The sequence below is a fragment of the Lissotriton vulgaris genome, chromosome 5 (genome assembly GCF_964263255.1).
Source record: "Lissotriton vulgaris chromosome 5, aLisVul1.2, whole genome shotgun sequence".
Classification (NCBI taxonomy): domain Eukaryota; kingdom Metazoa; phylum Chordata; class Amphibia; order Caudata; family Salamandridae; genus Lissotriton; species Lissotriton vulgaris.
The window spans coordinates 15852634-15867228 of NC_141693.1; the positions used below are offsets into that span (position 1 = coordinate 15852634).

The following is a 14595-nucleotide window of genomic DNA, read 5'->3' on the forward strand; positions in this document are numbered from 1 at the left end:
CACCAAATGCCCGTGTGTGAGTTACTGCAGTTATAATACCCCTTAAAGTGCATATAATCCCCTTGTTGCAGAGGTGTATACATTATGTCCGCACTAACGTCGTTTTTCGGCGTTATTTGACCAGGAGTGCAGATCTAAACAGCGGCCAGAGCTGAAGTTTGTAGAAGTGAGGAAACAGAGTCGAGTCCCTGCATCACCACCCCACCCCGTGATCCTGGGCAAGTCATTTACTTTCCTTTGACTAAAAATACGAATGTGTCTTTATTTAATGTGGCTGGTGCTGGCGAGAAGCGCTCTACCTCCGGGTTGAGTCGCGCTGTATAGCGCTGAAAAAAAAAGTTCTGGGCAGACACGCTTTCACCCTTCATCATGGGGGCAGCGCCGCTCCCTTCTGCATCTCCCGCCGCCCCTCCTCCACCATCACCCTCCCTGGTGCTCCGTTTCCTCCTTCCTCGCTGTGCTCCGGCGCCTACACTTTCGGTTTCGGTTCCGGGAGGGTGAGGGTGAGGGTGAGGCTGTGAGGCCAGTCACAGAGAGCACCCAGCCGGCTGCAGACACTCTTCATGGCGCTGCTCGACATCTTCCGGGGGTCCCGGGACTGGACCCTGCCCCTGGACAGTACCGAGGACGACAGGGGCCAGGGGCCCTGCAGGGAGCTGCTCGGGGGCCACATGGCCCTGCCTCGGGGGCTGGAGGTGAGGAGGGCGGGGATCCCTGGGACGGGGGCTCTGTGCCAGCCGCTGCCACGGGGCACGGAGGGCGCCTCCCGCAGGCCTGGCTGCGCTACTGGGGACACATCATACATGCTTCTGCTAACCTAATCCCAATGTTTTTGTTTTGTTTGTGGCTGTGATTGCCACCTCTTATTTTATTTCACTTTCTCAACTTTCCCGTTTGTACCTGTAACGCATGTAAGTTTGTAAATCTCCTCATGGAACGTACTTGACTCTCTTGGACAGCGCTCTGGCACCTTTGGGTTACGTCTGCGCTATATACAATTGCATGAATAAATAAATATACATTGTAGAAATAACATCTGTGACGGCTGATGGGCACCCCAGGTCCTGACTGCTGTCCCTCTGGGACGGGAAACAACCTTTACAAGGCAACTTTTACCACGCAGTGCTTTTACATCGCAAACCATTACAACGCATTGCGCTGGGGGGCGCTCTAGGATAGGGAATAGATTTAATTTACTATCCAACACCTTCCCTACTATCCACGGGGACTGGAGTTGGAATAGTAAATTAAACTATTCACTATCCAGCACCCCTCAACACTATGCGTTGTAAAGGCATGCGTTGTAAAAGTTGCGATGTAAAAGCATGCGATGTAAAAGCATGCGTTGTGATGTCATACATCCCTCTGGGACCCGTGTTACTCTCCAGCACCCCAGATCCGGACAGCTGTCCCTCGGGGACCCTTGTTACTCTCCAGCACCCCAGGCCCTGACAGCCGTCCCTCTGACCCTTGTTACTCGCCAGCACCACAGGTCCGGACAGCTGTCCCTCCGACCCTTGTTACTCTCCAGCACCCCAGGTCCTGACAGCTGTCCCTCTGGGACCCTTGGTACTCTCCAGCACCCAGGTCCTAACAGCTGCCCCTCTTGGACCCTTGTTACTCTCCAGCACCCCACATCCTGACTGCTGCCACTGGGACCCTTGTTACTCTCCAGCACCCCAGGTCCGGACAGCTGTCCCTCGGGGACCCTTGTTACTCTCCAGTACCCCAGGCCCTGACAGCTGTCCCTCTGACCCTTGTTACTTTCCAGCACCCCAGGTCCTGACAGCTGTCCCCCTGGGACCCTTGTTACTCTCCAGCACCACAGTTCCGGACAGCTGTCCCTCTGACACTTGTTACTCTCCAGCACCCCAGGTCCTGACAGCTGTCCCTCTGGGACCCTTGTTACTCTCCAGCACCACAGGTCCGGACAGCTGTCCCTCTGACCCTTGTTACTCTCCAGCACCCCAGGTCCTGACAGCTGTCCCTCTGGGGCCCTTGTTTCTCTCCAGCACCCCAGGTCCTGACTGCTGTCAATCTGGGACCCATGTTACTCTCCAGCACCAACGGCCCTGACTGCAGCCCCTCTGGGACCCTTGTTACTCTCCAGTACCCCAGGTGCTGACAGCTGTCCCTCTGGGACCCTTGTTACTCTCCAGCATCCCAGGTCCTGACAGCTGTCCCTCAGGGACCCTTGTTACTCTCCAGCACCACAGGTCCGGACAGCTGTCCCTCGGGGACCCTTGTTACTCTCCAGCACCACAGGTCCGGACAGCTGTCCCTCTGGGACACTTGTTAATCTCCAGCACCACAGGTCCGGGCAGCTGTCCCTCTGACCCTTGTTACTTTCCAGCACCCCAGGTCCTGACAGCTGTCCCCCTGGGACCCTTGTTACTCTCCAGCACCACAGTTCCGGAAAGCTGTCCCTCTGACACTTGTTACTCTCCAGCACCCCAGGTCCTGACAGCTGTCCCTCTGGGACCCTTGTTACTCTCCAGCACCACAGGTCCGGACAGCTGTCCCTCTGACCCTTGTTACTCTCCAGCACCCCAGGTCCTGACAGCTGTCCCTTTGGGGCCCTTGTTTCTCTCCAGCACCCCAGGTCCTGACTGCTGTCAATCTGGGACCCATGTTACTCTCCAGCACCAACGGCCCTGACTGCAGCCCCTCTGGGACCCTTGTTACTCTCCAGTACCCCAGGTGCTGACAGCTGTCCCTCTGGGACCCTTGTTACTCTCCAGCATCCCAGGTCCTGACAGCTGTCCCTCAGGGACCCTTGTTACTCTCCAGCACCACAGGTCCGGACAGCTGTCCCTCAGGGACCCTTGTTACTCTCCAGCACCACAGGTCCGGACAGCTGTCCCTCTGGGACACTTGTTAATCTCCAGCACCACAGGTCCGGGAAGCTGTCCCTCTGACCCTTGTTACTTTCCAGCACCCCAGGTCCTGACAGCTGTCCCCCTGGGACCCTTGTTACTCTCCAGCACCACAGTTCCGGACAGCTGTCCCTCTGACACTTGTTACTCTCCAGCACCCCAGGTCCTGACAGCTGTCCCTCTGGGGCCCTTGTTACTCTCCAGCACCCCAGGTCCTGACTGCTGTCAATCTGGGACCCATGTTACTCTCCAGCACCAACGGCCCTGACTGCAGCCCCTCTGGGACCCTTGTTACTCTCCAGTACCCCAGGTGCTGACAGCTGTCCCTCTGGGACCCTTGTTACTCTCCAGTACCCCAGGTCCTGACAGCTGTCCCTCTGGGACCCTTGTTACTCTCCAGCACCCCAGGTCATGACAGCTGCCCATCTGGGACCCTTGTTACTCTCCAGCACCCCAGGTCCTGACTGCTGTCAATCTGGGACCCATGTTACTCTCCAGCACCAACGGCCCTGACTGCAGCCCCTCTTGGACCCTTGTTACTCTCCAGTACCCCAGGTGCTGACAGCTGTCCCTCTGGGACCCTTGTTACTCTCCAGCACCACAGGTCCGGACAGCTGTCCCTCAGGGACCCTTCTTACTCTCCAGCACCCCAGGTCCTGACAGCTGTCCCTCTGACACTTGTTACTCTCCAGCACCCCAGGTCCTGACAGCTGTCCCTCTGGGACCCTTGTTACTCTCCAGCACCACAGGTCCGGACAGCTGTCCCTCTGACCCATGTTACTCTCCAGCACCAACGGCCCTGACTGCAGCCCCTCTGGGACCCTTGTTACTCTCCAGTACCCCAGGTGCTGACAGCTGTCCCTCTGGGACCCTTGTTACTCTCCAGTACCCCAGGTCCTGACAGCTGTCCCTCTGGGACCCTTGTTACTCTCCAGCACCCCAGGTCATGACAGCTGCCCATCTGGGACCCTTGTTACTCTCCAGCACCCCAGGTCCTGACTGCTGTCAATCTGGGACCCATGTTACTCTCCAGCACCAACGGCCCTGACTGCAGCCCCTCTTGGACCCTTGTTACTCTCCAGTACCCCAGGTGCTGACAGCTGTCCCTCTGGGACCCTTGTTACTCTCCAGCACCCCAGGTCCTGACAGCTGTCCCTCTGGGACCCTTGTTACTCTCCAGCACCACAGGTCCGGACAGCTGTCCCTCTGACCCTTGTTACTCTCCAGCACCCCAGGTCCTGACAGCTGTCCCTTTGGGGCCCTTGTTTCTCTCCAGCACCCCAGGTCCTGACTGCTGTCAATCTGGGACCCATGTTACTCTCCAGCACCAACGGCCCTGACTGCAGCCCCTCTGGGACCCTTGTTACTCTCCAGTACCCCAGGTGCTGACAGCTGTCCCTCTGGGACCCTTGTTACTCTCCAGCATCCCAGGTCCTGACAGCTGTCCCTCAGGGACCCTTGTTACTCTCCAGCACCACAGGTCCGGACAGCTGTCCCTCAGGGACCCTTGTTACTCTCCAGCACCACAGGTCCGGACAGCTGTCCCTCTGGGACACTTGTTAATCTCCAGCACCACAGGTCCGGGCAGCTGTCCCTCTGACCCTTGTTACTTTCCAGCACCCCAGGTCCTGACAGCTGTCCCCCTGGGACCCTTGTTACTCTCCAGCACCACAGTTCCGGACAGCTGTCCCTCTGACACTTGTTACTCTCCAGCACCCCAGGTCCTGACAGCTGTCCCTCTGGGACCCTTGTTACTCTCCAGCACCACAGGTCCGGACAGCTGTCCCTCTGACCCTTGTTACTCTCCAGCACCCCAGGTCCTGACAGCTGTCCCTCTGGGGCCCTTGTTACTCTCCAGCACCCCAGGTCCTGACTGCTGTCAATCTGGGACCCATGTTACTCTCCAGCACCAATGGCCCTGACTGCAGCCCCTCTGGGACCCTTGTTACTCTCCAGTACCCCAGGTGCTGACAGCTGTCCCTCTGGGACCCTTGTTACTCTCCAGTACCCCAGGTCCTGACAGCTGTCCCTCTGGGACCCTTGTTACTCTCCAGCACCCCAGGTCATGACAGCTGCCCATCTGGGACCCTTGTTACTCTCCAGCACCCCAGGTCCTGACTGCTGTCAATCTGGGACCCATGTTACTCTCCAGCACCAACGGCCCTGACTGCAGCCCCTCTTGGACCCTTGTTACTCTCCAGTACCCCAGGTGATGACAGCTGTCCCTCTGGGACCCTTGTTACTCTCCAGCACCACAGGTCCGGACAGCTGTCCCTCAGGGACCCTTCTTACTCTCCAGCACCCCAGGTCCTGACAGCTGTCCCCCTGGGTCCCTTGTTTATTTATATGTATTAAGGAGTTGTTTATAGCGCTGGCCAGACCTGAAGTCATTTGAGCGCTTTACAACAGTAAAAATGCGAGAATCAGACAATAAAGCAAAAGTATAGGTATTGGTTCAGAAGTCTCCGCGCACTGTACAACATTAAGGCAAGTAAGTCATAAAATAACCTAGTTGTGTGCACGTTGCCTTGAGCTGAACCTCTTTCAGGGAGGGGGGATCGAGGTAGGGGCCGGGGAGGTGAAGGAGGTAGAGGTCTTAATGTCACAGTATCAGTGTGCTGCAATGTGCAGGCTTGTGCGCTTCGACAGCGACTATCGGTTCGAGAGGGAACGATTGAGGAAGAGGTCTTTGAGCTGTCTTTTGAATTTTACAAAGGAGGGGATAGTCCTCTTATGGACTGGAATGGAGTTCCGGATTTTGGGCGCGTTTCCAGCGAAGGACCGGGCTGCTTTTTTTTTTTTTTTGCGGGTTTTCAGAGGGATGAGCAGTAGGGTGTTGGCGCTCCTGAGGTTCCTGGTCTGATCAGCCCTCTTGAGTTTAGCAGCCAGCAGGGCTTTGTGCGTGAGGCAGGCAGTTCTGAAGCAGGCACGCATTTCGACTGGGAGCCATTTTAGTTCTCTGAGTGCTGGTGAGATGTGTTCATATTTCTTTACTCCGGTGACCATTCTGGCTGCAGCATTGAGAGTTGTTTTGAGGGGGGCTAAGTAGGATTGTGCTGTACCTGTGAGGACTGCATTCCTGTAGTCGAGTCTGGATAGCACCAGTGAGTGTGTGGCTTGTTTGAGGTCTTTGGGCGGGAAGAAGGGTTTTATTTTGTTGAGTAGCTTCAAGTTGAGGAAGGTGCTCTTTGCGGAGTTCTTAATGTGCTTGGCCATGTCAAGTTTTGGCTCTAGGGGGATTCCCAGCGATTATTCAGAGTCAGCCAGAGTGAGATTTCTGTTGAGAGCATCAATACCTTTAACCCATTCTATGATTTGAGGGTTCTCTTCTTTGTTGGAAATGAGGAGGATTTCCGTTTTGTCGTGGTTGAGTTTTAGGTAGTTTGTTGATAGCCAGAGCTGGACTCCTCTTAGAGTGCCGTTGAGTCCCTGCATATCATCAATGGAGGAGGCTTCAAGTTAGATCTGGGTGTCGTCTGCATATACGTGGAAGGGGATGTTGGCTTTTTTGAGTATGGTGGTGAGGGGTTCCATGTAGATGCTGAAAAGTTGCGGGGAGAGCACTGAACCTTGGGGGACACCCCTGCTGACAGGGTGTAGGTCAGACGCAAAGTTTTTATATTTTATTCTTTAGGTGCCATTATGAAGGAAGGAGGAGAACCTTTGTAAGACTACCTCATCTACACCTACCCTTTCTTGAAGAACCTTAATGAGTAGATTATGGTCAAACATGTCGAAGGCTGCCGATAGGTCTAGGAGAATGAGTAGGCAGCATTGGTCCGTATCGAGTGATTTGTGGATATCGTCTATGACCTACAGGATCGCGGTCTCAGTGCTGAAGCCTTTGCTCAAGCCCGATTGGTGGGGATCCAGAAGGTTGATGCTATCCATGTGTTGAGTCCGTTGTAGGAGAATGCACCTTTCCAGGATTTTGGATAGGAGAGGGAGATTAGAGAGGGGTAGAAAGTTGTTCAGGTTGTTGTTCAGATCGTTGGTTGATCCTTGTTACTCTCCAGAACCAATGACCCTGACTGCTGTCTCTCTGGGACCCTTGCTACTCTCCAGCACCAACAGCCCTGACTGCTGTCCCTCTGGGACCCTTGTTACTCTCCAGCATCACCAGCCCTGAATGCTGTCCCTCTAGGACCCTTGTTACTCTCCAGCACCCCAGGTCCTGACTGCTGTCCCTCTGGGACCCTTGTTACTCTCCAGCACCACTGGCCCTGACTGCTGTCCCTCTGGGACCCTTGTTACTCTCCAGCACCACTGGCCCTGACTGCTGTCCCTCTGGGACCGTTGTTACTCTCCAGCACCAACAGCCCTGACTGCTGTCCCTCTGGGACCCTTGTTACTCTCCAGCACCAACAGCCCTGACTGCTGTCCCTCTGGGACCCTTGTTACTCTCCAGCATCACCAGCCCTGACTGCTGTCCCTCTGGGACCCTTGTTACTCTCCAGCACCCCAGGTCCTTACTGCTGTCCCTCTGGGACCCTTGTTACTCTCCAGCACCACTGGCCCTGACTGCTGTCCCTCTGGGACCCTTGTTACTCTCCAGCACCAACAGCCCTGACTGCTGTCCCTCTGGGACCCTTGTTACTCTCCAGCACCACTGGCCCTGACTGCTGTCCCTCTGGGGCCCTTGTTACTCTCCAGCACCAACAGCCCTGACTGCTGTCCCTCTGGGACCCTTGTTACTCTCCAGCATCACCAGCCCTGAATGCTGTCCCTCTAGGACCCTTGTTACTCTCCAGCACATCTGGCCCTGACTGCTGTCCCTCTGGGACCCTTGTTACTCTCCAGCACCAACAGCCCTGACTGCTGTCCCTCTGGGACCCTTGTTACTCTCCAGCACCAACAGCCCTGACTGCTGTCCCTCTGGGAGCCTTGTTACTCTCCAGCACCACTGGCCCTGACTGCTGTCTCTCTGGGACCCTTGTTACTCTCCAGCACCAACAGCCCTGACTGCTGTCCCTCTGGGACCCTTGTTACTCTCCAGCACCACTGACCCTGACTGCTGTCCCTCTAGGACCCTTGTTACTCTCCAGCACCACTGGCCCTGACTGCTGTCCCTCTGGGACCCTTGTTACTCTCCAGCACCACTGGCCCTGACTGCTGTCCCTCTGGGACCCTTGTTACTCTCCAGCATCACCAGCCCTGAATGCTGTCCCTCTAGGACCCTTGTTACTCTCCAGCACCACTGGCCCTGACTGCTGTCCCTCTGGGACCCTTGTTACTCTCCAGCACCACTGGCCCTGACTGCTGTCCCTCTGGGACCCTTGTTACTCTCCAGCACCACTGGCCCTGACTGCTGTCCCTCTGGGACCCTTGTTACTCTCCAGCACCAACAGCCCTGACTGCTGTCCCTCTGGGACCCTTGTTACTCTCCAGCACCAACAGCCCTGACTGCTGTCCCTCTGGGACCCTTGTTACTCTCCAGCACCACTGGCCCTTACTGCTGTCCCTCTGGGACCCTTGTTACTCTCCAGCATCACCAGCCCTGAATGCTGTCCCTCTAGGACCCTTGTTACTCTCCAGCACCACTGGCCCTGACTGCTGTCCCTCTGGGACCCTTGTTACTCTCCAGCACCAACAGCCCTGACTGCTGTCCCTCTGGGACCCTTGTTACTCTCCAGCACCAACAGCCCTGACTGCTGTCCCTCTGGGACCCTTGTTACTCTCCGGTACCAACAGCCCTGACTGCTGTCCCTCTGGGACCCTTGTTACGCTCCCGCTTTCACTCAGCTCTCAGGCATGCCTATGAGGCGTTTTTAAATCCAGTAACTTAACTTGTGTCACCAACTCCTGCTGGAACCTCGCACCACGCCTGCCTCAGTATATATGTGTTAATATTCCTGTGTTATACGATTGTCTCTATACCTTGGTGGTATACACATCTCTCTGAAATCACATGCTGTAGGAAACTGGCTCTGTCTATATGGAACCAAAGTAAGGTGTGGTTTGCACAGAGTCCAGTGGATCCCCAGCGGCTACAGTAGATGATACCTTACTCTCTTCTGTGGTAGTGTGGTCGAGTAGTCAGTCTTATCGGAGGGCTGTGCTAAACATTTGTTGTACACATTCAATGACAAAATCCAAGACCAATTGTTTTGTATAAAAATATTACTTTGTTACTTTTATGTTAGAATCAAGAGAAACTCAGTTGCAGGTAAGTACCAGTTTAATATAGCAATACATTTCAGTTACAATAGGAAAGTATTTGCAAAAGCTATAAGAGTCCTTTACAGTGATACTGAAAATACGTTGTGGTGCCATCCAACATTACCAGTAACTTACCAATGTGAAAGATAGACAGTGCAAATATCGATAAATGCAAATCAATCCTACAGGAGGAAAACAGTTATGCACATTTACAGGTAAGTACTCGACTTACACACCCAGACTGGGTTTTAGACCAACAATGCGCAAGGGTTAGATCAAGGTAGGTACTGCAGCACCAGCGGCACTGGGTCGGACGGCTACAGAGGTCACTGAGCCGAATGTTAGTCAGTGGAGACTGGGGGCACCCACAGAGGTGCTGGTTGCAGGTAAGTACCAGCGGTTTCAGAACACAGGCCCCGGGTTTTAGGCCAGCATGGGGGTGCCCAAGGCAGCACCAACCATACACCACCAGCGGCACAGGGACAGCTGGGTGCAGGGTGCAAATCATGCGTTATTACGCGAAGGCTAACTCTAAAACTGACTGTACAAACCCCGTCGTGTTTGGTATCAAACATTTGGGAATCATACCCCAATATGTAAACAGTGTTGTAGGTATGATTCCATGCACTGTGGGGCCACTCCGGGAGGCCCTCAGTGCTCACGGTACCAGTCTTCCAGACCCGGACAGCAAACTATGACTGCTGCTGACCAGAGACATGATTCTGCCCTCCTGCTGCTGAGGCCTAAGTTGGCAGGGTATGCCCAGACGTGGGTCCCTTGCTCACTTTGCCACTGGATTCAAGATAGCCTGGCTGATGAGGGTTATGAACCCGATACCAGTCCCAGGATGCTTGTTTCCGTTCCAGGGAAGGCATGGCTTGGCAGTTTGGGCTATACTGTTCCCATGGGGCACAGGGTCAGACTGATTTGCATATAGCCATGTCTGAAATGGGGTGGCAGAGTGGGCTAAAGAACGGTGATGGATCAAACCCAGATCAGTTGACTGGGTGTGAGTGTTTGATTTGCTCTAACGCTCCGTCCATCATCCCCTTTGGTATCGCTGAGCCAAGCCCGAGCAGGGGAAGGCAGGACTGGGCAATAGGTTTCCTGTCACAGGGAGGTATGACCACCTTCCAAACAGGATTTAGTTTATTGGGACAGGATGGGGTGCTTACCAGTGCCACAAGAGTGCTTTGAAGGGCACATTTGGTGCACTCCATGCTTAGTCCAGTTCAAACCAGTTCAGGGAGCCGTTGGCTCCCACTCTGGCGCAAAACTGGACAAAGGACATGGGAGTATCCTCCTCACTGTCCAGCCCCTCCTCTGGGAGGGACCCCTGAATCGTCCCAACCCTTTCCCTAGGGTACTTAAGGGCTTACCTGTGGGCGGTTCCTTAGATTTGTCGTGGGGCAAGATTCAGATATGAAACCACTTCATCTTCACCCGTCTGGGCACTTTGGACTTCGTTGGACTTCGCTTTGGGAACCAAGACTGCTACGGGGAAGACTCCTGCTGCTCCTAGTCTCGTCGTCTGTGCCTTTGCTCCATACAGGTTCTCTCCAAGGCCTGTGGACATAAAAGACACCCAAAGGAATCACCCTTGGAGTGAAGGTGTCACCTCAGCAACACAGGTGGGGGTTCTGCAACTTCCTCGAGGACTGCCCTGTCTTCACAGCAAGTTTGAAGCCAGTATCCCTCGTCACAACCGCTAGAGCAGTACCCCTGTACACTACGTCGACTTGGCGTTGCCAAGGTTTGTTGACTCTATCCTCCAGAGATCTTCAGGCTCCAAGAAGCTCAAGCCGCCAACATCTCCTGCAACCAAGACCTTCATCCTCACCTCATCCTCTTCACCTTGGGCCTGCATCATTGGTGAGCTTCTTGAGGTCCTCTTGCAACTCCTGCGCCTCTGGCCTGTGGGTTCTCTTGATGGTCTTCTTTAGCTCCTGTGAGCTCCCCCGTTTGCTCGGGGCCTACTCTGACATACCTGCTTGCGGTGAGTCCCTTGGACGTTGCTGGTCCCGACACTGATCCTTTTTTCGTCTGCTACAACTTTTGCTGCTGCCAATGCTTGTTGGGACTCCCACAAGGCACGACCCCCTAGCTCTCGACATCCAAAGTGGGACAGCTCATAAACAGCTCCTGGTCTTCCACAGCGTTGTCTGGTCCTCACAGCTACAGTGTGAAGGTCACAGTCAACTCCCTGCATCTTCCGACATCGGTGGGCATTCGTCTTCCGTGTCTCCTGGTCCCTCCTGAGTGGCATAGACTCTGACCCCTCTGCTTGCAGGTTCTTCTCATCCTGAATCCACCTTTGGGTTCCTCTGGACTCTTTCACCTCCTTGCCAGCGGCATCCTCACTGAAGTCCTCAATTGTGGTCTACAGCACTTTCCGACGTCACTTGGTACCTATGCACCCGGCGTCCCTGGTGTAGATATCCTGGTTCCTGAGGTTTCCATGGGTAGGGTGACTCTTCATCCTTCTGACTTCAAAGGGGTTTCTTCAGGGTCTTCTGGGAAGGGTCATTCTTCTTAAAAACTGCAACTGCGACTTACCCGTTGACTTCTATTGAGCACGTGCCATGTTCCCAGTCTGCACACGGTTTCCGTGGGGTTCCTGGGTACTTACCGTGGGTGGTTTCTTGGGTCCCCGGCTCTTGTACGTCTTCTGGGTCCAGTCTCGACTTAGGTCGTGCTTTGCATTCCACTTTCTTAGTATAAGGTTTGGTCTCCCCCTGGAGACCACTGTGTATTTGTGCTACGTACAACACACCCCTTACAGATACTGAATTCGTCAGAAATTGGGTTATTATTTAAGAGGGGTGAGAACCCAGCTCAAATAATGCCCCACAATTCCAGTCTAGGAGAACCACAAAAGTCACTAAATAGGCCTGGGCTGAACCCCCTAATAGCTTCGGCACGGAGCAGACAGGCTTAACTAAGAGGCTGTGTGTATATGGTTTATGCAGCACTAAAACAGTAATAACGTTGAAATGCAAAACAATAAAAAATACCAAAATGAATTCGAAATTTGTTTAATAAACAAGATGAAAAAAATTCAATAAGGAGAACTGAAGATATGAAAAAAAAAAAGAATTTGTAAAGTTTTAAGCATAGATAGCTTCAAGACGCGCAAAGTGCAATGATAGTCAATGGTCGCGGTAGAACAGGACCTAGGCGCAGTCTGACCGTCATGGAGCGTATGCAGGAAACACTAACCAGGTTTGTCCTGATCAAAGGTTTTACTTTCTAACTTTAGTCCTTTAAGCCGTATTCCACCAGATGAGTACAATTTGTTAGCCCTCAGGGCCTCAGGAGAGGCACTTAGAGACTCACAGGGTGGCAGGCAAAAAGAGGGTGCAGTCCAGGTGCCACTAGTCAGCTGGGCAGTTACGGGAAAGACCACTTGTAGCTCGCTGTGTCCCTGTGGCTTGAATAGGTCAGCTTAATGCCCCTTGGAGTCCACTTCCTTATCCAGGGTACAAGCAAGAGAGAAGCTTCAGTCCCTCAGGGCTCTTCTCGGGTCACAGGTAGCACGGACAGTCATCTTCTGATCTTCCACAGGTCCAGGAGTGTTCTGCAATGGGTGCCTGAAGATGCCACATTTATGCCTGGAAAGAGGTAGTGGGTGGGAATGACCCCCGAGGATGCCCTAACCAATGGGCTACGGTTCCTCTGGGCTAACCCTACCCACTTTGGGCATTTTCAAAATGGCCGAAGTCTTTGGTCACACTAATCTCTCGTTATGAGGGTGAGGTGTGTGTGGGGGGAGTGTGGTATGGTAATCCTTGTGTCCTTCAACATCTAACACTAAAATCCAGTCTTAGGCAGTCCCATATACAGGAGCCTTATGAGTAAATTAAATGTACCAATCTGGATTATATACATGGCCCCATGTTGACAGGAGGAGCACAGGCGCTTTACTACTGCTTTGCAGGGGTAAAGTGCACAGCGTTCTATAGCCAGCAAAGACAGTGTTCAGTAAAAAGTCAAATAAATCCAGGGTGGCCCTGCAGAAAGGGCAAATTTCCAACTGTACCCGATCAGACTCAAGTTTTAGGAGTCGGGAAAACATTTCCAACTCCTAAAATGGGATTAGTCCATCTAGTCCAATTTACCTAATTTGACCTTTGGACCTGGGCACAGTGCAGCTGAGGGGGCTTTAAAGCGGGGCAGAAAACGCCAGATTTGATCCCCAGATCTAGATTAATATTTCGGCGATGGCATTCAGAGCTAGGCAACATCTTCTAGATGTTGCCCCTGATCTGGACGAATACGCCTAAGGTGGCTTTAAGACCAGGGTGCAATACTCCAAAGGTACCCATCAGACATAAGGCATCTGAAGTGGCCTTCAAAATCAGAGACTGCTTTAAATGTGACTTCTAGATCTGGACCAAGACTGCTGTGACCTGGTAACAGTACTCCAGATGTGGCTCCCAGATCTGAATAATACTCCTGAGGTGTCCTCCAGACCATGGAACAGTGCTCCCGATGCAGCCTTCACATCTGGGCACAATACTCCTGAGGTGTCCTCCAGACCATGGAACAGTGCTCCAGATGCAGCCTTCACATCTGGACACAATACTCCTGAGGTGTCTTCCAGCCCATGGAACAGTGATCCCGAGGCAGCCTTCACATCTGGGCACAATACTCCTGAGGTGCCCTCCAGACCATGGAACAGTGCTCCAGATGCAGCCTTCACACCTGGGCACAATACTCCTGAGGTGTCCTCCAGCCCATGGAACAGTGCTCCAGATGCAGCCTTCACATCTGGGCACAATACTCCTGAGGTGTCCTCCAGCCCATGGAACAGTGCTCCCGATGCAGCCTTCACACTTGGGCACAATACTCCTGAGGTGTCCTCCAGCCCATGGAACAGTGCTCCCGATGCAGCCTTCACATCTGGGCACAATACTCCTGAGGTGTCTTCCAGCCCATGGAACAGTGCTCCCGATGCAGCCTTCATATCTGGGCACAATACTCCTGAGCTGTCCTCCAGCCCATGCAACAGTACTCCAGAGGCAGCCTTCACATCTGGGCACAATACTCCTGAGGTGTCCTCCAGACCATGGAACAGTACTCCTGAGGCAGCCTTCACATTTGGGCACAATACTCCTGAGGTGTCCTCCAGACCATGGAACAGTACTCCTGAGGCAGCCTTCACATCTGGGCACAATACTCCTGAGGTGTTCTCCAGACCATGGAACAGTACTCCCGAGGCAGCCTTCACATCTGGGCACAATACTCCTGAGGTGTCCTCCAGACCATGGAACAGTGCTACTGAGGCAGCCTTCACATCTGGGCACAATACTCCTGAGGTGTCCTCCAGACCATGGAACAGTACTCCTGAGGCAGCCTTCACATCTGGGCACAATACTCCTGAGGTGTCCTCCAGACCATGGAACAGTACTCCCGATGCAGCCTTCACACCTGGGCACAATACTCCTGAGGTGTCCTCCTGCCCATGGAACAGTGCTCCCGATGCAGCCTTCACATCTGGGCACAATACTCCTGAGGTGTCTTCCAGCCCATGGAACAGTGCTCCTGATGCAGCCTTCAC

At 53.8% G+C, this 14595-nt stretch overlaps 1 protein-coding gene across 1 annotated transcript in view; it reads left to right on the forward strand.

The window, feature by feature from the left end:
* Positions 1-478: 478 nt before the first annotated feature.
* The window catches only part of LOC147710004 (proteasome subunit beta type-8-like), an 84179-nt gene continuing 70062 nt past the window's right edge, over positions 479-14595 (forward strand). The window contains exon 1 of the mRNA XM_086920679.1: positions 479-695. Coding sequence (XP_086776805.1) covers positions 564-695 — 132 coding nt within the window. The 5' untranslated portion in view covers positions 479-563. The remainder of the gene's footprint in view (positions 696-14595) is intronic.